The 21,721-nt window shown below is 39.2% G+C and overlaps 2 protein-coding genes across 2 annotated transcripts in view; both read right to left on the reverse strand.

Annotated features, from left to right (window-relative positions):
- Nucleotides 1–2,572: 2,572 nt before the first annotated feature.
- Nucleotides 2,573–3,775, reverse strand: LOC119745880 (fat storage-inducing transmembrane protein 2-like). The gene has a single exon (XM_038222538.1). It carries the CDS (start codon nucleotides 3,760–3,762, stop codon nucleotides 2,857–2,859), a length of 906 nt encoding a protein of 301 aa, XP_038078466.1. The 5' UTR covers nucleotides 3,763–3,775; the 3' UTR covers nucleotides 2,573–2,856.
- Nucleotides 3,776–7,172: 3,397 nt separating this feature from the next.
- LOC119745887 (tyrosine aminotransferase-like) overlaps nucleotides 7,173–21,721 on the reverse strand; it is a 28,115-nt gene continuing 13,566 nt past the window's right edge. Inside the window, exons 6-12 of the mRNA XM_038222552.1 lie at nucleotides 21,306–21,444; nucleotides 18,178–18,313; nucleotides 16,638–16,707; nucleotides 16,031–16,159; nucleotides 13,103–13,186; nucleotides 11,683–11,781; nucleotides 7,173–8,927 (exon numbers count right to left, since the gene is read on the reverse strand). Of these exons, the coding sequence (XP_038078480.1) occupies nucleotides 8,784–8,927; nucleotides 11,683–11,781; nucleotides 13,103–13,186; nucleotides 16,031–16,159; nucleotides 16,638–16,707; nucleotides 18,178–18,313; nucleotides 21,306–21,444 (801 nt within the window). The 3' untranslated portion in view covers nucleotides 7,173–8,783. The remainder of the gene's footprint in view (nucleotides 8,928–11,682; nucleotides 11,782–13,102; nucleotides 13,187–16,030; nucleotides 16,160–16,637; nucleotides 16,708–18,177; nucleotides 18,314–21,305; nucleotides 21,445–21,721) is intronic.

A 21,721-nucleotide genomic window follows, 5' to 3' on the forward strand; every position in this document is an offset into this window, starting at 1 on the left:
CCTATGGGCTCCGTGCGCCAACAAAAGAGGGCAAATTTTTAACACTTTTGAGAGCTCCTTGGACGGGATCGGTGGGGACACAGCGTGTGCATACGGGACTGGTTCGCACGCAAAGAATACACCCGATTTCTTTATCCTCAATGTGCAAAAAGCGAGGCATAGTGTCTTCGAGTGTGACCGTCAGGTGTCGTCGTAGAGCGAATATGTTGGAATTTAACTGGCGATGGGCTCGCAGACTAATACCCACCCCAGTGTTTCCCCTGCCCATTCAAATGTGAGGTGGCCCACCTCGCTACTTTCAGTGACCACCTCGCTCAATTTTTGCCAATATCACCACCTCGCTGTGAAGATTGGCAAAAAAGGAAATATCAATTGAAAAATTTTCATTTTGTGCAATATATGAGCGTTTTCCTTTACCTCCATGTATCAAGAACTCACAATTTTGATGTGTTTTTGGAATCATCGCGCATTTTTGGGAGCGCTGCATTCTTTTCAGTTTGCAGACTGCGTAAATTTCATTTCAATCATCAACTTGAATTGTTACCACCTCGCTCAGTTCATTAGCCAGGGGAAACACTGACCCACCCCCAATAACTTTGGATCATTCGAAATATGCAGTGAATGGACTGAGAACCAGTCTAGGTCACCCCAACTCTCCTTATCTGGTCATTTGAAAGGTACTTGTGCACAGAGCTCATAATGTAGGTACACGAAATGAAGACAAGAATTCCATTATTTTCACAATAACTTGGTCCGAAAAACCCTAACGTACTCTATATTAGAGCTACAATTATCACTCAGGAACGCAATAAATTATGTATACATGAACATGTACGTTTGTTATTAGAATCTTTGTACATGTATATGTATTTTATCAAAAAAGAAAACTACTGAAAACTGTATTTTAACATTTGCACAACCATAATTTCATACTTTTTTAGAATAAAATTACAACTTACACAAGAATCATCTAACCATGCAAATGGTTTCCATTATCTCATGAAAAAAAACTAATAAACCAACAAATTGCTAAATCTTGTAAACCCGCAAAAAATGTACGTACTACTTTATCCGTCCTAGTAGGAAGTTACTATTCAGAGGAATAAGTAAAACCCTTTCAAATAATTCAGATGAAGGGATATATGAAGCCTTAAAGTGTTGAACTTGAAGTGCTATCCATACTCCAGTAAGTGCGGGTGCTAACACTGGGCAAAAAGTGGTTTTGTAGAACTTGAAGGGATGTGAAGTGCAGAAGACTAGGATGGTTAATATGAAATATGACCCCCAAAAGAAGTAATTAAATACGTTTTCTTGAATTACAAGTACAATCAGTTGTAAGAGTTTTATGACAGGGGTTTTCTACTTCCAACACAAAAGGGGCAGGGTAGGTCACTTCTTTGCCACAACTGTAATGAGCGAGTGTCCAGCAAGATCTTTGTCGTCTTGCAATAATGTTACATGGGTCAGGTAGTTTACAGGAATGAAAAATAATGTTATTTTACACAAACTTTTTGGTACAGGTTTCCAAAGGTCGCATTTTATTTATATAAAAAAGGTATTTTACTTTAGCTATCTACTGCCAAGTCTTGGTTTCCTGTGCCTAGTACCTGCTGTTTTATAGTTTGTAAACGCCTGTTTATTTTGTAAACAGCAATTGTCATTGTCAATCTCCTAGAAGTTATTAATAAACAGCTCCTTTTTACTGAATACTCTTCAGTGTCTTTGTACCCATTAATTGTGCAACTTTGGGTGAATGTGCTTTATGTCTTGTTCAAGTGTTGACTGGTAAAGAAGACTGACCAAGTGCATCATCACATTAACATTTTTGGTTGCTGAATGCTCATCATCTGAATGCTAATCTTAAACTGTTTGCGAAGTTCTAGATGCACAAGTGAGGGGAATGGATTGTGTGGTATACTACTTATGCATCATATGTAGGCATGGGAGTGTCCTTGTATAGACCCTTCCTTCTCATATGACGTCACTGCCTACAGATTGTCACATGCATCAGCATTTTGGGAGTCAAATTTTCATGACTCGCATCGGCTGTGCCATATTTTGAAGAAATTTGGTGAAACATGCACGTGTGCTTAGAATATTTTGCATACTGCGCACAACCATACATGTACCTGGTGGCGTTGACCATGCAGTTGTAATTTACCCACCAAGATGGCCGTCTATGAGAGGGGTCTATTGGTAATAATCATCACTGTCCAATTTGGAAGTCTAGATGCTTCACTCTGACTTGTCTGTGCATAATACAAACATGTTTGCCTTATTTCATGTGACAAGTCCAATACAAATTACCTGTAAGACTTTGATACTGTAATTGCTAACGTTTAGGCTACTAAACATAAGGGAAGGGTTTTTCCTGTGGGAGAATTTTGAAAACAAAATCCATCAAGAATGTAGTATCTAGACGTCACTTCTTATGCTGTGTACTAAGTCTATGGAGAGTCGAGTGTAACACATGCAGTATTCTGTAGTATTTGGTCCTTGACCCCCAAACAGCCCTTAGGACGTTAGGGTTAAAAGTATTTCCTGACAAAATTGGAATTCTTGTATTTTCAACATTTTTGCAATGACTGACCTTCATTAAGATAATATATGATGAAAACAAGTGGTGTCAGGATGCAACATTCTTTCCAAAAACCTTTGTAGACTTTACCCCTTCAATACTACAATGTCCACATATTATTGGCACTTTTCAACAAGCACATAGGATCCACCCCAAAGTTATTCAATGGTGCCTGAGATTACACATAAAATCAGTGATTATCAGTTTAAATAAAGAATCACATAAAATTATATAATGATACATCTCCATGTAACTTAAAATGGGAGTCCTTACAAGCATTAACCTGGGAAAACCATTGCTTTATACCAAAGGTTGTAGGTGCAATGCCAGGACACAATTGCAATCAGTGTTCCGAGGAGTTTATGACTCCAAACGTGGAAGTAAATGGACGTCATCATCACCATCAGTATCCATAACAACTCTAGCATAATCAGGAGAACCGTGAACAGCTTCTGAAGAAAACTCACAAGCGAATCGTAACTGACAGTGACATTAGCAGCGGGAATAGTGGCATTGTTTTGCAATAGCTCATTAGATATACGACCCCGTTTGTTCATTGTTATGACCCTTTTTCTAACGATTCGCAGCTCCTCATGGATTAACAGTGCACTGTATATTAACAGGAAGCAATGTCCGGAGATGTCGTATCCGTCCCAGTAGTGTCCGGCCTTGATGCAGGCGCGCACTGCGGTCAAACTCTCGTTGCCAACACACGCCCCCGTCACTTGCATAACCCGGTGAAACACGATCTCCACCCACCAGTACCAAGCGGCGGTGCCAACGGCTAGAACTCGCACCAACCCCCTGAATATTTGGCCGATCTTTGCAGGACTTTGAAGACCGCTGAGCACGACGAATGGTGTGTAGATGGCCATAGTCCAGCCCCATGCCAGCTTGACGAAATACTGGTTGAAGAAGTTGCGCTTGTCGGAGAAATACGAACCACCCTCTGCTGGTGGCGGAGGGCGAAATTCGTAAACGAGCGATCCGATGGTCACTGCAAAACTGAGGAACTGCACAAGATTGACGGTGTTAACCTTGCAAAATGTATCAAAGGCCTTGTCTAGAACCGACTCGCTGGGAACTGAAGTGTTCATTTCCGAGTTTTCTGGTGAATTCGAAGGCATTCTTCGACGAGTCTCGGTCACGGCAGAATCTTCTTTGAACATGGTGTGTCTTTCCATGATGAAGCTCAAGTTAGTACAACAATGTATGTGTATGAAAGGGCGCCGTCAGTAGCCCAATAACGTCCAGTCTATTAGCACTTCGCTCGTACCCGGTGCCCCCCCCCCCCCCCCCCCCTGTTTGCAGGGGGGGGGGGGGGGGGGGGGGGGGGAGGGATACGAGCGAATATTTGCACGTGTGCGTGCTAGCAAATTATTATACACACCGATGGCGATAACCCCAGGGGAAGTAGTCAGCCGAACTGAAAGTTTCCCAAAAACTTCTGGAAAACAATACAAAAAAAAGGCAACTCCAACTAAATGCTCAAATGTTAACATTTCTATTCGTTATTACGGATTATTAATTCGTTATTACGGATTATTTAATTCGTTATTACGGATTATTAATTCGTTATAACGGATTATTTAATTCGTTATTACGGATTATTAATTCGTTATTACGGATTACTAATTCGTTATAACGGATTATTAATTCGTTATAACGGATTATTAATTCGTTATTACGGATTACTAATTCGTTATTACGGATTATTAATTCGTTATTACGGATTATTTAATTCGTTATAACGGATTATTTAATTCGTTATTACGGATTATTAATTCGTTATTACGGATTATTTAATTCGTTATTACGGATTATTAATTCGTTATTACGGATTATTTAATTCGTTATTACGGATTATTAATTCGTTATTACGAATTACTCATACGTTCTGAGTCATACTCGGCAAGTATGGCACAGGAGTGCAAACGTTGTAAGCAAAGATAGCGCCGCCTAGGTCACGTGCTCTCCAAGTGTGAGAACATCAGACCTAATTCGTAATAACGAATTAATAATTCGTAATAACGAATTAATAATCCGTAATAACGAATTAATAATCCGTAATAACGAATTAATAATCCGTAATAACGAATTAAATAATCCGTTATAACGAATTAGTAATCCGTAATAACGAATTAATAATCCGTAATAACGAATTAAATAATCCGTTAATAACGAATTAAATAATCCGTAATAACGAATTAATAATCCGTAATAACGAATTAATAATCCGTAATAACGAATTAATAATCCGTAATAACGAATTAAATAATCCGTTATAACGAATTAGTAATCCGTTATAACGAATTAGTAATCCGTAATAACGAATTAAATAATCTGTAACATATATACTTGCAGTGGCGCTAATGGGCTTTCGTAAAATTCAAAGGATAGCCATGAAGAATAAATAACTTGCAGTCAACTTCCAAAAAACACTACTTACACAAGAGTTTTGGACGTTTCATTTCCTCAACACTTTATTGAAATAATCATTACATACATGTATGTTGTTAAGGAGGGATAAACTATTGGGGAAAACTTTAAACAGCTGAGTATATGAGAAGCAAGGGGTGAATGGTTTAAGTCAGGGTATAGGGTTAATATTAACCCTGCTCAGTTTAATAATATTAACCCTGATCAGTTAATAATCAAAACTCTATTCACTCAGTTACGAGGCAAAATAACACCTACATCTTAACAACCTGTACACTTTAATAGTTGATAATTGTCACATCTGAAACAATTTGTGAATTAGTCATTATATTGTTCGTTTTTTCGGCTTATTTAAAACTGATACCATCATTCTAGTGTCTCTGTGACAATACTTGTATATAGATTCATATTTAATTGATCTAGAAACTAAATCACACATTCTGCAGCACACACATGCATTTGAATGTGTAAATGTACTACATGTACTTCAATCAACAGACCAGTGACCTGGTGCATCAGTGCATCACACACTGTATAGAATATGTTGGACTTAAAAGCAAAAGAAAACTATTTTTATCAGTGTTTCGGACAAGCGTCCTACTAAAACTTGACAATAAATGCCTATAATATTTCAGCAAACACAACTTAATGTTAAAAGGACATTTGATTTGAAATCAGGTACCCTTCATGCATTGTTAAAATTTGCACTTGTTAAACTTCAAGATTGATTAGTGAATGTTAAATGATTCAATGTGACCGACTGACTATGAATGACAGACCAATGGACCGATCCAGTAAGCACCGCCCCATGGTGTTCTGACCAATCACAGCCGTGATTCATGTCCGACGTGCGTGCATAAAAGTCCGACATGCGTGCACGCGCGTATGATGCGCGCGGCAGGAAAATGCAGCGTGGCATTGGAGAGGAGCACGTGTTAATTTGCCCACGTGCGCACTGGGCGGAGCTTGCTGGATCGGTCCATTGATTGGCGATTGACTGACTGACTGACTGAATGCCTCCCCGAATGACTGACCAAGTTTCTTGCTCAACTGATTGACTGATAGTGATACATTGTCGGATTGAATCATTTAAAATGCAGAGAAAGGAATTTCTTGTGAACAAAACAAATACAATTGCCCTAATTACACAAATACAAGTAAAAGCAAACTTTGTATAATGCACAACAAAAAATACATTGAAATACAACACACCAGTAAACCCGACATAAATAAAATATGAAATGCTGTTTTGAGTATCCAAAATAAAGAATTCCATATTTCAATCAAACGTATACGCACATAATGACACAAATAATTATACTTGTATTATACGTCTGAATAAATTCCCGTCATCTGATTGGTGGGTCATTGATCACTTGTCATTGCATTATTCGTCCCAAGTTCCAACCCACGGCCCGGCTGCAGTGCAAAAATAAAAGTTCTAGTCCATGGTAAATAGAAGTTCTATTGCACGATTGGTGGCTCTGACCAATCAGATGATGAGGATTGTATGTTTCATCACATCGTGCAATGGCAAGGATAATGTCATTCGGTGATAGATGGAATGTTACATTCCACGAGGCAAATATCCATCTCTGTCACCGAATGAAATTATTCTGACCATTGCACTTATAAACATTCATTATTTGTATAATAATATGTTGCAGACCTGATTCAAGAAGGATATTCTTTTTGCTAAATGTGCACCCAGATCATCAAAGGGTTACTGTGGTTCACTGTTAGTGTTAAAATGTTTAATTTTTTAATCGTGTGATTTTAGAATAAGACAAATAATATACGAAAAATACTATGACAATTGCCTCACAAATAGTACACAATGCGTTCAGTGGTATGTTAGTTTTGTATTTACGTAGAATTATAACGAAACAGTTTGGACGACTTGTCAATAAGATTTGTTTTCCCTAATTCTATAAAGCTGCAATACATGAAAACAAAGCTATTTTAATAGTCATGGAACTAAAGGGGGTGGGGGCAAAATGCTGAAAAATGATCACTGGACGATAATCGGCTCCATGTAAAATAAAAGCTGGAAATATCACATCACGATAAATCATGGTAAATGATGTATTCTGATATACTCCAGTCTGGATTTCAAAGCAAAATCTGCACTGCAATTCAATTTTTTTCTTAAAAAAAACCCACCAATATCAAGAAAAACATACCCATGCAAGGACATTTTAATTATGCTGACAATGAAAGTGAAAACATAAGAGTTGAAATATAATTTAGATATCTCTACTTTGAGACAGTATAAGTATTAGATTTCAGAACAATATACACACAATTTCTGTAAAATAATAAAATATAACTACCATTTCATCTAGGACAAGCAGCATAGCGAAAATATTAAACGTAATAATTTCTTTTGCACACACAAAAATATGCACGCTCTGAGTATTCGTTCTGAAGCACACCAGTTTTCAGTAATTAAGTTTTCAGAAAAATGAACCACAAAATAAACATCTTTTGGTAACTTATAACACATATTTCACCGCAAAGTCTCAAGACTTTTTAATAATAAGGTAAAAACTATCGTTAACTTATTGTAAACAAACAAAATCCACTTAAAATAATTTGCACTGCAAGTTCCCAGATTATAGGAAATTTAAAAATAACTTAAAATGCTGTAAAATGATGATAAACCAAAAAAACTCAAAAGCTACGAGTTGAAACACTTCAATGAAAACTTAAACCTTTCCCTCAGTTAAATAAAAGATAGGCCAAAAAAAACGTTGCCCCAACTTAAAGAAAAACACATGCTGCTTTGATCCATTCAAAATGTTGTCTGAATAAATATAATGTGGTAACGTAGTTATATTTGTACAAGCTCCCTTAAGGGAATGGTAAAGATCTTATTAAAACTTCCATATTTTGGCTTTGCTGTTCACAACAAAAATTACACGACCCTGATGCACAAAATATAATGAACTCATCAACTGCAGTACTCTTCATTGCTCTACCTGACAATAGTTGAACTGTTACAATGTCATCACTAGCATGCATGAGGGTTCACGTCCCACCTGAGTAGCTTGTGAAGGGTTTTCTCCTAAACTCTTGGTAAGCAACGCCCATGCACTGCTTGTAACATTATGCTGGCGATGGGTATTTCCAGTGGCAAAATTTTCTCAACCCTCATGCCAAAAAACCCCAACTGTCTCAAGTTAAGATGCACTTTTTTTTCTCCTAACAAACTTTTACTTGTATATTTTATGTTAACAATTGTTTTGCTAGTTTGGGTGCCCCAAACGTCTGAAAAGGTGGGGTTTTTTTGTTTGTTTTTTGGGGGGAGTGATTTTGTACACAGGTCCGCTCTGCAAGTAGACTGGTTCCCAGTCCCTACATTATCAATTGTGATGGGGGCGGGAACCAGTCCACCCTTCAAGAACTTAATTATTGAACAGTTGTACTTATTCCAAAAGCAAATATGTCTTTGTTTGATGTCTCATTTGAAAGAAAGTAACTTTTTTATTGCTAAAAAAACGGTGAATTTAAAAACGGAACCCATTTTCCGGGTGACACTGCATCTCAAACACAACATGTCAGTTTTGACAACGGCCCACGTACATTTCGCAAAATCATGAATCCTGCATGTATATGTTTTGTACGGAAATCGGGAAAGATGATGTATATATAGACATGTATGTACATGCATTGCATTGCATTGCAAATCTTTGTCAAACACAGCAACACAGGGAAATTACATTATAATATATTTCATCGTTCATGTACATTTTGTTCCGTTGGCCTACTTTATTCCATTTCCTTCAGCCATGTCAGCGCTGCCACAATAGTGTCTTGCGCAAAAATCTTTGATCCGTTCAACGGCAGCCACGGTCTTTTCCTTGGGCAGAGATGTGACAATCCGCACAAAGTTGGGGTACTCAAAACACTGGAAAACAGAAATTAAATCTCGGAAGTTAGCAACAGTCGGAGATACTATGAAATGGAACCGTGGAGTGGGCCACATATTGGTAATTCTAACCATACATAGTTTAAAGGGAATATACATCATTTGCTTTTGCTGTAATTTTCAGAAATGGATGGAATTGGGGGGGTTGGAAATATATAGCAAATATAGTTACACTGACTTTTTTGAGGTTTTGGGTTTGAAAATGCTATAAAAACCAAGAAAATCAATCATTTTCCTGTAGTCTGGTTCCCTGACTCCATATAAGAAGAAACAGAGCAGTTTACATACATTGGGGAAATTGTAAGGTCAGGGAACCAGTCTAGCTGGCTCGTACCCGTTCATAGGTTTGTAATCGATTGCAAACAAGTGCGATGGTCAATTGGGGCCAGTATTTGAAAAAAAAGCCAGTTTCTTCAAACGCTGATCGGCCGATCAGCATTGGAAATTGATACAAAAATACCATGACAGTATACCAGGTGCCATGATTTTACAGGATGCTTTACACTGTCATTCACTAACAGTCCAGCAAGGTATTTCAAAATGATTTGGTAGTTTTATTTTTTGATGTTTGCAAATGTTGTATTTTCCCTTTAAATGCATCTATCAATTGTTCCCCATGAGAACGTATGAAAGTATGGCCAAACTGAGGGATATGTTCCCAACGTAGTTGAGGTATCCTGAAAATTTCCCTGTGAGAAGGGCAAAAAACATGTCAAGTACCGGTAGCACTCCCAAACTATTCTACACTGCGGTAACTGCGTCGATTACCCTTGACTCGAGAGTGACACAGGACAAACCTATGATTTTGGTCAGCTGAATCAGTTTTCCTTGGTGGATGTGATTTTGTATGGACTTAGAGCACAAGTACCCCCTCAATGACTACAAGGTGGGAGGCCACTGGCAGGAACTATTGGATGCGTTTGATTATCTTACCCAGACTGACTCGGGTAAAGGCCAGGCATGAGACCGGGAAGTCACCAAAAAAGAGGAAATTCAAATCTTTCTAAGACTTTGTACAGTGTTTTTCTATTTTTAATGGCACACATGCGAAGTAAAAAAAAGAGGAAATCAGCTGATCCGAGGAAAAGTTGCATGCCTGAAAGGCAGACAGGTCAGCAACGACAGCCAGACTAATCGAATGCTAAACCGCAGGCCATCACGATGTTCACAAGATGTCCGTAGCCGTGGCTACTGACAAAGCGCCCGTTTCGGACTGGGTATTAGATTGAGATTATTCCAAAACTTACAAAAGTCGGGCTGGAATTATGGCCACAAAAGTTGCAATGAACTCAATAAATTATTACCTATAGACTTCAAATAAAGTCAACTTTGAAGTCCACTTGAGATTTCCGCTGTCCAGCCGCCATATTTGGCCGTTTCTAGGGAATGAACAATGCATGCGTGACGTATTTCCACCACTGACTCTGCTCCAAAAGCAGGGTTTGTGGTGGCTGACCCGGGTGAGCCCCGAGAATGACGCCAGAGCTAATCGAACGGCACAGGGCTTTGACCCGTGTCGACCCGGGTGAGCTTAACGAACGCACCCACTGATTCTTTGCCGAAGTGCCTGACACTTGCGCACTGACGCCATGGGTTTGTGCACATTCATAATAAACATAAGTCTTGCATATATGGCACACATGCGCGCAATGCATGCTGTGCCCTCCCACTGGGGCCGTCAAAGTGGTCACAAAGTTCCATCCACTGTTCATAAACCGAGTCCATACATTTCGTCACCAACACCACAAACTGACACTCAGTTGCACATGAGTGCGCAGCACGAGCGTGTATTTTACAGAACTGGATTATTTATGTTTTCACAAACTGACACCTGGCACAGTGCGGCACTTCTAGCGTGCACTCCATACATTTTCGTTTTCATGAACTGACTGACACAAAGCGTTTTGTCCGTATTGCCACAACATGCTTGGGTGTCAGTTCATGTAAACGAAATCATTCTATATCACGTCAGTGTCCGATGTGAGCGCGAGCCCTATGGGTATCAGTTTGTGAAACTGAAATTGTTGAATGAGCAGTTTTTGCAAACTGACACCCACTTGTGCGTGAGTGTCAGTTCGTGGTGTCGGTGACGATTGAGGAGTCATATCTACTCTCTCCAAAACACATCCTTAAACACGCACACAAACAAGTGAAACAGAAAAGAACAGAAGCGTTTCAGTCTGTATAAAAGACTTAAATGGTATAATAATTAAAGCTATAGTCCATCATTTGCAGCCATCCGAAAAGTAACTGGCGTAATTATTGTTGAAAAACATACTTAGTTGAAAGATAGTAAGGGAACTAAACTCCCTGTGAAATTATTCTTTCTGGGAAGCTGTCATTTTGAAGTAATCAACGAAAGAAGGCATTTCCAACGGTGATTCTTAAGAAGCACCGTAGGAAAATTTAAATTAGTAGTTCGTTTTGTTATTCAGCGCAGTGCGCGCAAGTATTGGAACGACGCACACGCGCGCGGCGGTTGTTATAATTCGTCGGATCAGTGCGCGACATCGCGTATAGCTGCAATTCAAAACATGATTCAGTAACTTTTGATTTGAAATTGAGATCTTAGAATGCTGGTTTTTCTCGGAATGTACAGCTGAAGCTTAGCTGAAACTTTATCAGGTTAGTTGCTTAGTATCCTTTATTAGATTTTGAATTCTTTTGTTGCTTCAAACGAACAAAATGCACTAATTACAAATGATGGACTATAGCTATAAGCTACGAGACAAACCTTTCCAGGGAGACAGAACACTGACTCTTCTTCTACCAGCTTGGTCACAAACTCCATGTCATCGTTGAAGCCTACAAACTTGTCCATGTCTATGCCAAACTACGCAAATAAAATAATGCAAAAATAGACTGTCAATGTCATATTGAGTTCCTGAAAACAGCTTGATCTTACATGGACAGATAGAGCAGTTCCAATTATTTTTTTTCTGCTACCCGCGCGACTTCAGGACCTGAGAAATTCATGATCTAAGCTTTTGATAAAAATTGGACCAAACTTGAGGCAAAACTGATCTAGAACTACGGTTAATCACTGTTCGACTGTTTTTCTTTGAATTCATGCTCGTCGACTATGGCTGGACTAGTCTAGTTAATTGGGGATCAGTCACTGTAAATCACACTGCCAAATAACTCACCCAAATATGTTACTTATTTCTGATTGACTCAGGACTTCAGTGGCACACCCAAGGGGGAGGGGGGGGGCCTTGGTAATTTTTTTTTTTAGTTCCACGATTTGACCTTGGTGATATGTATGTGGCCTATTTTCGAGTAGTATAATAGGGGTGTAAGTGGCGCCACCAACATCAAAATAGTCTCTCCCCCCCCCCCCTCCCCCCCCCCCCCCAAAAAAAAACCCCACATATTTTTCTGCGGCCGAAAATGTTAGGCAACATTTTTTGAAAAATGTACACTTCACAAATGTGAAGAAAAAAGAAAAAAAAATTGTGAGCCCCCCCCCCCCAGCCAAATCCTGGGTGCGCCACTGCAGGACTTCCAAAACAAATCAAGGGTGTACAAAATTCATCCTATTACAATTTATTGTACAGAATGGAGTCAAACCCTTGGCATGTCATTGGCTGCAGTTGAAGAAACAGCTGAATTTTGATATCCGAATGAATTAACGCACCAGGTCTATGTAACAGACCCATGGCGAATGCCATGGGTTTATGATATGTGAGCAGATTCGCCGATTAATTAGGCAAGACCCCGCCTCTTGACCTCCTAGATTTTGACCAATCAGCGGGCGCTTTCCATATCGGGTCTTCGGTCATTCACCCGCTGCGCATCGTAGACAATGGAATAAAAAACCCTGCATCACGCGCTCTGCATCATGTTACGCGATTATGCGCCCGGCTGTTGTTGCATTACAGAACCCTGCATTCCAATTGCCCAATCAAACCATTTAGTCCTGATTTAGGAATGAAATGACGTCACAATTTAGTAAAGTCGACTCCAATTGGCTGGTGCGCGGCTTGCATATATGTATATGTCTAGACATATCAGAGATTATACAGGAGTCTTTCTCCGTGGATAACGGGTGATACTCACACTAGTGCCTGCCAGGTTTCTTAACAAACATGCATTAATTTAGGCTATCAATGCCAAACCAACTATTTAAAAATAAAGATCACTATTACGCTTACCATAAAATACATGGCTCCGCATGGCATGACCGGAAACAAACCGGGGATGTGTGACAGAGCATCATAAATCAACTCTGCATTGGCCTATTCAGGGAGAAAAGTGTGCAGAAAGTTAAAAATATTTTGACAAATCAATGAATATCACTGACTACAATGACTTCAAAGTCTAAGTTTTTCATTCAAAAAGTACAATTATTTAAAACACCAGCTGAAACAGCTATCAGAGATGCAATAAAATTGCATACAAATGATAACAAATCTAACATGTCTAATGCACTATTGTACATGTTCATGTATCATGATGTACAACTCTAAACTAGTTAAAACAAAAGTTTGGCAGTAAGGCCAAAAAAAAAATATTCGGTCTCTGGTCAGACCAAAGTTCCGGAATTGACGCGGCCACGCGGCTTTTTTTTTTCTTTTTCTTTTTCTTTTTTTCTTCAAGCTTGGATTGTACAGACAAGGTGGGTACTATTTTGCTTTTTTGGTGTCCTCATGTACATTGGTGTCCTCCATAATTTGCCTTGGTGCTTTTGATCATTTGCCTTGGTGCAATTTCCCATTCCTTGGTGCTCTTTGGTAAAAAAAAATGGAGGTGCGGAAATAGAGGGCGCTGTTGGAGCTCCCGCGGAACATTTTGGAAAAAAAAAAGATCGATGCGCATGATTAAAATCGACGCGCGCGCTGACCAGAGACCGATTTATTTATTTTTTTGGCCTAAGCTAAGTTACACTAAAAAAAATTCCATTTCTGTTTTTTTGTTGGTCCCAGAGGGCCAGTGGAGTGTCATCTTTGTACTTTTTGACTGACTGACTGACTAAATGTCAGTGGAGAAAGCCGGGCAGTGCTATCCTATAGGATTACCAAGTAACACCAATAATTGGGTTAAACTCCATTGTGTAGACCAGATGAGATGCATGACAAGACTTCCATTGAACAGCCATTCTGAATCAAAAGAATAGGATTTTGTGTGCTCTGGGAACAGTTTTTTCTAGGCTTTCCAAGTGTTTTTTTATATTATTTTGAATACAACAAACACTTCCAAAATCAATTTCATTAAAAAAGACATACATATGGCCAAAAAAAAAAAGTCTCCGGTTTCTGGTATGCGCGTGCGTCGCTGTAGCCATGTGCGTCGGCAAAATGAAAAAGTTTTTTTTTCAATGAAAGATGATATCTCAAAACCGCCAAACTCACTGGTTTGACTGGAATCCTGCTGCTGCACAATTTTAACGTGTTTTTAGATGGGGTTATGGTCGAGAATAAGCTTTATGTGGCCTCTCTGGACTCCCATATATTTGCACTAAGTTTAGTCGGACACCATTTGCAGTCATCAGCCGACATTTGAAGCAAAAAAATCAGGTAAAAAAAAAAAAAGCTGCGTCGCCACACCACTTTTTTGGCAAGCTCCATACCAGAAACCGGAGACTTTTTTTTTTGGCCTATTCTATATCCCCCTTTCCTAGATCCCCTCCAAAAAAAAAAACCCTTGAAGGCTTCACACAAAGTCTCCAAAAATTAAAACAGAAAATATGACTAAAACGGGGCTACAGGTTGCCACCTTGTGTCTTCCACTGGATCATACATGTTGTATCGTGATCTATATCGTTTTTCTTTTTTGGCAACTTGTAAGTGCTTGGGTCTAGGTTACATGTTAATGGGCCTTTTATAGCTCATGAAAAACAACCAATGCAATATGTTTCAGAAGATGATAAAAATAGAACTCTGATAAACTGATAAAGAGGATTGACAACCTCGACAGACTGGTACTTTGAGCATTTTCTGCAGGTATCGAGTACCAAGCAAAATTTCTGATGGTACCTGTACCAGGAACTATGTACCTGAGATTCAAGTTACATATCCTGCTTTGAATGAGCTAATAAATACCATTTACACTGACAAACAGGGTTTATTGAACGAATTCTGTAGTTTTGAGAAATTCTTTTTATATCTACTGTGAACATATCTTATCGGAAAGGAAAGGGCAATTGGCAAAAATAAAATAACAAAGACATGAAAGAGGGGTAAAACACTCATTCACATTTATGACTTTAATCAAAATGATCTTTCACTTTTTAATTTTTTTTTCTCTTTATGTGACCTGAGAAGTTAATTTGTTGAAAGAAAGGTGTACATATTTTGATTGAAAAATAAAAAGGGCGGGGGAAAGGAATTTTACATTGGCATGTTGTCTCAACTGGAGTAGTATGTGGCTCTTAGAACTCAATGCTTCAAACTCTTTCTTCAGCTGGAGAACAGAGATGAAACTGGCCTTGGCAAAACAAATCTGAAATTGGACCTTGGGCCTGAGCTGCCACAGCGTCGCGCAGTGCAGTGCAGTGCAGCGCAGCGCAGCGCATCAATGTGGGACCCAGTGAAGTTTTCCATGTCACAGGTCAGTACTTAACCTTTTCTCCAGCTGGAAAAAGTTCTGATCAGCGTTGGCCTGCTTGTATTTCTAGGTGTGAATAACTCAATTCACGACTGGTAAAAGAGATTAAAACTACTACACTTGTGAAAATTTTCGTGCCATTTTCATTAACTTTTTATGAACTTTTTTTTTAAAATTATAACCAAAAAAAAAACAATTGTGGAAAAATCGTTAAATAAACATTTTTGTGGGATTATTAAAAAATCTAAAAATTTCAGTGGAAAAGTAAAAAAAATCTGATTTCAGATTAAAATCTGAAAAATTTCATCTGTGGGAGAAGCATCTTTTCATCTATAGTTGTTCCTTCTGATCATGGAAGAAATAATTTCGGGAGGAAGAGGAACTGAAAAGTGACAAATAAAGTGTGGTGCCCAAAAAGTGAAAATATTTCATATGATGAGAACTGATACTCAAAAACTTGTATACATGCACCAGAAAAGCTGCATCAATGGGGACTGTACTACCATCTCGATAAATTTAGAGTAATTTAACCTTACCTGAAACACGTCCATGCTTTTGGTGTAGAACTCACTGGGAGTGTCTGTGAAGATCTTGGGTATTGCCGCCTGGACGAGTGTGCAGGGACCGAGGATACGGGTTGCCAGGTTCATCAGGCCCTGTCGAACCTAGTGGACAAACAACATCCTGTCATGAAATGTCTTTAACCCATTGGTCTCTAGCTGTACCAACTGAAACCACCATGCCTGTTACTCCCTGTACCGCCTCAAAATGCCCCAGCACTGTATAGTCTTATGGATTCTTCAGGGTATAGATACAGTGTAATAAAATGTGGTACAGGTGTAAATAGGCCAAAATGATTCCATCTGGCATTTACGGATGTCCTACATGTACATTTACTTGTTTAAAATACCTGTCACGTGATGCAATGCCTGTCAGTTGCTGACTGACAATGCAACCACCCAAGCATATGTGATGTTGTATGTCAAAATCAGGCACTTTTTGGCAAGCAGTCAGGCGGCGAAGCTGGGGACAGGCAGGGCCGCCTCCCCCCTGGGTAGCAGGCAAGGCGAAGCCTCGTATACATGTACATCATAAGTCCTCAAACTTCATTTGAAAAATCTATTTTCCAAGTAATAATCTAACCTCTTCCTTGAATGCATCCATGGGATCGTGGATCAGAATCCAGCCTAGCCGCCAGCCTGGAACAAGGTACCTGTGATCACGACAAGAATTCTAAGGTTATTTATTCATAATTGTTTTATTTAATTATTTGGCATTGGGCCGGACTATTTTCAGTGGGCTTCCAGGGTAAAAAATGAGGATGGAATGAAATTTTTAGTGGCGGGAGGAAAAAGCCGGAATGATAGTCGATAGCCGTGTTCCCATTGGAATTGTTTTGTAAAACTTACACAGACTGCAGTCAACAGTGTGGACAGCTGGTAAATTTCCCAAATTGTCAAGTTCCAATCATCAATTGTGAGTTTCATGCTCCGCAGCAGTATGTTTAAAGGGCAAACTGGTGTCGCAGAAGAATTACATTGTCAGTTTTACACAAAGTCCCATGAGTATGGCCACTGCCATGTGAATTTAATTACCACAACCTGTTGTCTTATAAACACTTAATCAGCTCAATTAAATTACCTGCTGTTACACAAGAGTAAAATGAGTTGTGAATGAATTATTGAATTACAGGATTATGGGGAAAAAAAGAACACATCCAGGGGACAGCTAAATTACAATGAACAATCTAATTACAATGCAAATCCTTTATGCATTTATCAAATGGAATGGTATGTCTGGTAAGATAAATGGAACTAATTAAAAACTGAAAAGTAACCGTGACAACACAATCTGGTCACAAAGGTACATGTAAGTGTAGCTGTTACTCAAATGTAGGTCACTGAAAACTTGCCCCCCCCCCAAAAAAAGGGAGAAATATCAGCTAATTTCCCTACATGCCCTATGCAAAATACATTTTTCAAGAGATTAATTGAAAGGATATTATATTTGGTTGAACTGGGTGATTTACAACAAAATTAATTTCTCAATGTGAATATCACTCCACTTCGCGGAAGCACAGGTAGGTGTTATAGGCAGAGTAGATCATTTGCAGCTATCCAAAAAGAAACTGACAAAATTATTTGGTTTTATAGTAATGGCACTAAACTCCCTGTGAAATTATTCTTTCTGGCATGCTGTCATTTTGAAGAAAACAATAACAGAAGGCCATCTCCAAATTAGTGGAAATTTCCATTAGTAATTGGTCTGTAATTTGGGGAATCCGTGAATGGGTGCGCGCAAGCGTCGATAGGACATCGTGTGTGACATCGCGTGGTTGCAGTTGGCTGAATGAGAACGTGTCCTGGATGCTGATTTCGGGTGTGCTTCCAAAAAATGACTCGGCAAATTTTAAATTGAAATCAAGATCCTATGATATTGTTTTCTCGGAATATACAGCATTCACAAAGCTAAAACTCCATCCAGTTAGTTTTTAAGTACCCGTCGTTAGATTTTGAGTATTTTTGTTGCTTCATTGTCATTTAAAAGACAATTGTCATTTAAAGGACAATTAAATGACAAATGATCTGTCCTACCAAGGTTAGGGTATAAAAGGAAAGTTTTGGCATTGCAACAAACTTTTTGGGCACTGTTTGTACAGGTTTGTATGTTTGAAATGTCTCACCTTTTGGCGAGCCCACCACATGTCAGTACTGGGACATTCTTGGCTATGGACGCGACGGAATGGAAAGTGTGGCCGGGGAAAACCATACCAGCATAGACCTCATCAGAAAGGATGGGCAAATGATATCTCTCCGCAACTGAAAAACAAGAGACAAATACTTGTAATGGGCAGTCAATTTTCACTCACCCACAGAGGTTAACTTTCTGTTTGTGGGTAATAAAAATAATAATAATCATCACATATAGCGCCAAATCGTTCAAAATGACATTTAAGTCATTATAAGATGGAATTTTGCGTCGGGGTGATATAAATCAAATTAGGTTTTGCCCTTCGAGTGGTAAGACATCTGCACTAGAAAGCAGGAGGTCGTGGGTTCGAGTCCCACCCGAGTGATTTTTTCCAACTTTCACTCGGGAGGTAACGCACTGAGTATACAGTGTTAAAAAACGTCGGTGAAGGGCAAAACCTAATTTGGCATTTAAGTCGCTTACCAATCATTAAAAAAGAAAAGTTAAGTAAAAACATAAAAACCTTTTAAAATCTACATATTGTTACAATGATAACACTGATAACTGGGGTATGCCCCAGTTAATGGGCCAAAAATCCATCCGCCAAGCCTTGGTCAATGCTCTCGTCGTTATTCGTCCCGTACGCGGTCAATCGTCGGCATATATCCTCACGCGCTATGCACATGCATGTAAAAATACAGCGCGAACAGCGACCTCATGCGGCCACTATTATATGCAAATCAGTTGGGGACGATCGAGAGCCTTGGTTCAATCGTCGGCAAAAGCTTATGTTTTTCTTTATTTTGCGCTGGATTTCTAGCACACGACCTCGTATGCGAATACAGATACATGTAAGTGTAGGCGGGGCTAATATGTGGAGTGTCCAATCACACCTTGGTAAATCCGGACGTCATCAAATTATTTGCAGCTATTCGCCTTTTGCGGACGTGACAGGAACCACAGTTTTTGTGCATTGGTGCCGTGTGCAGAGACACACAACGTGTACGTGTATGGATTATGTACGGTGCCACGTTTCACTATGCAAGTTTCCACGCAACGATTGACCAATAAGAAAACGACATTTAAGGTCAGCTAAGGCTATTAACATAATGAGCACCACCCCCAAAACCTCACATGGACGATTGAACCAAGGCTCTCGATCGTCCCCAACTGATTTGCATATAAAAATAGTGGCCGCGTGAGGTCGCTGTTCACGCTGTATTTTTACATGCATGTGCATAGCGCGTGAGGATATATGCCGACGATTGACCGCGTACGGGACGAATAACGACGAGAGCATTGACCAAGGCTACCATCCGCCAAGCTCATGAATAAAAGTTATACATCAAATTTATTATTAGAGAGTTCTGAGAGCCATGGAATTGGGAAATGAAGACATGAGGCACTAGACCTCTGTCCTGGACTTGGGCTTCCACTTCTCAGCATTTTGGATTCAATCGGGCCCGAAAGTGACGCTACTTAGCCATGTTGAGGAGGGATCATTTTCAAAATGGCTACTTTTTATGGTTTTCCAATCATCATTCGTTTTAGGGGTGGTCTTCTTTGGATGAGAATTTCTCGAAAAGTCAATGGTCAACCCACCGAAAATTGAAAAGAAAATGACAGATAACTTGTTGATCATCATTTTCCTGTGCAGCCTGAACACCTTTTAAAAGAATTTTGAAGAATGGGGATTTATTACTGGTGCCTATGGGAATGTTCATATGTCATGTGTCTATGGGGTGCACCCTTGCGCAGGTACATTGTACAATGTACATGAAGTGCTGGTCCAAGAGAGCAAGACTATTGCCATCTTATATACATGTACCATGCACGTACAGGTACATGTATCTCACTAACTGACTGAGAGCACTCACGATGACTCACTCACTCACTGACTTTCGTGGGTGTGCAGTGCAGTGCTATCGATATAGATTTATGCTATAATGCCAATGAATGGGCTAAATCCAGCCCAATGAGTATAACCAGAAACATAAAAAGAAATTACAGTGAATAGGCCCTAGTCATTCTGAATCAATTGAATATAATTTTGTGCACCTGTGACCAGCTTTACGTGGCATGTTTTGTCTTGCTGTAGCACTTCTATTTACTGAAAGAATCATGCAAATGAAACTGGATCTACATGTAGAGGGATAGTGTTAAACTCTAGGCATACATATATTTTATTATAATTACACTGTGTTAAAAAAAAGTGTATTGTGTTAAAAATTACATTGTGTTAAAAATCTAGGGTGATATGGTTTGAAAAAGTGACAAATTAGTTGACCAAAGCACTTATTCTACAGTGACATAATATGGCTTGTATGCAAATTTAGGGTAACCAACCATATGCTATTTAATTGTTTGCATACAGATGGTTGAAATACAACACAGTAGTTATTGTCCATTTGTAGATTAAAGGGAAAATACAACATTTGCAAACATCAAAAAATAAAACTACCAAATAATTTTAAAATACCTTGCTGGACTGTTAGTGAATGACAGTGTAAAGCATCCTGTAAAATCATGGCACCTGGTAAACTGTCATTTTCAAGAAAAGTGGTATTTTTGTATCAATTTCCAACGCTGATCGGCCGATCAGCGTTGGAAACAACTGGCTTTTTTTCAAATACTGGCCCCAATCGACCATCGCACTTGTTTGCAATCGATTACACACCTATGAACGGGTACAAGCCAGCTAGACTGGTTCCCTGACCTTACAATTCCCCAATGTATGTAAACTGCTCTGTTTCTTCTTATATGGAGTCAGGGAACCAGACTACAGGAAAATGATTGTTTTTGTTGGTTTTTATAGCATTTTCGAACCCAAAACCTCAAAAAAGTCAGTGTAACTATATTTGCTATATATTTCCAACCCCCCAATTCCATCCATTTCTGAAAATTACAGCAAAAGCAAATGATGTATATTCCCTTTAATACATGGAATCATATTCAAGGTGACCGGGCAATGAAAATACAGATGGTTTGATGTTCATCTGAAAACAAAAATAATCGACCACCCCTTCAAATGGTGGCTTTTCCCCACTGTACTGCAAAATGGCACTTTCCAACTTTAAGCTCATTTCGTGGTGACAGGTCACATTTAAGGGCAATGCTTACTTGCACAGATGTCTTGGAGATGTTCTTTGGTGAAGACGCCTCCGCATGGGTTGGAGGGACTGTTGACGACGATGCAAGCCGTCTTCTCATCAATCAGGGATTCCATGTGTTCAAGATCTGCCTCCCACGACTTCTCTGGCTGAAGTGAGAAGAATGGATCCACAATACATGTATTAATCTCAGGCTGGATATAATGTCAGCAATTTTAAAGATTACAAGTTTGAACTAGACCCAAGTGTCCTTCAAAACAGTGGCGCACCAAAGATTTGGTTTCGGGGAGGGGCTCAATTTTTTTTTTTTCCAAATGTTGCCGACAAATTTTTGGCCGCAGAAAAAAAATTGAGTTTTTTTTTCGGGGGCGGACTATTTTGACATTGGTGTCGCCACTTACACCCCTATTATACTACTCGAAAAAT

This window comes from Patiria miniata, unplaced genomic scaffold (genome assembly GCF_015706575.1).
Source record: "Patiria miniata isolate m_02_andy unplaced genomic scaffold, ASM1570657v1 HiC_scaffold_12, whole genome shotgun sequence".
NCBI classification, from domain to species: Eukaryota; Metazoa; Echinodermata; class Asteroidea; order Valvatida; family Asterinidae; genus Patiria; species Patiria miniata.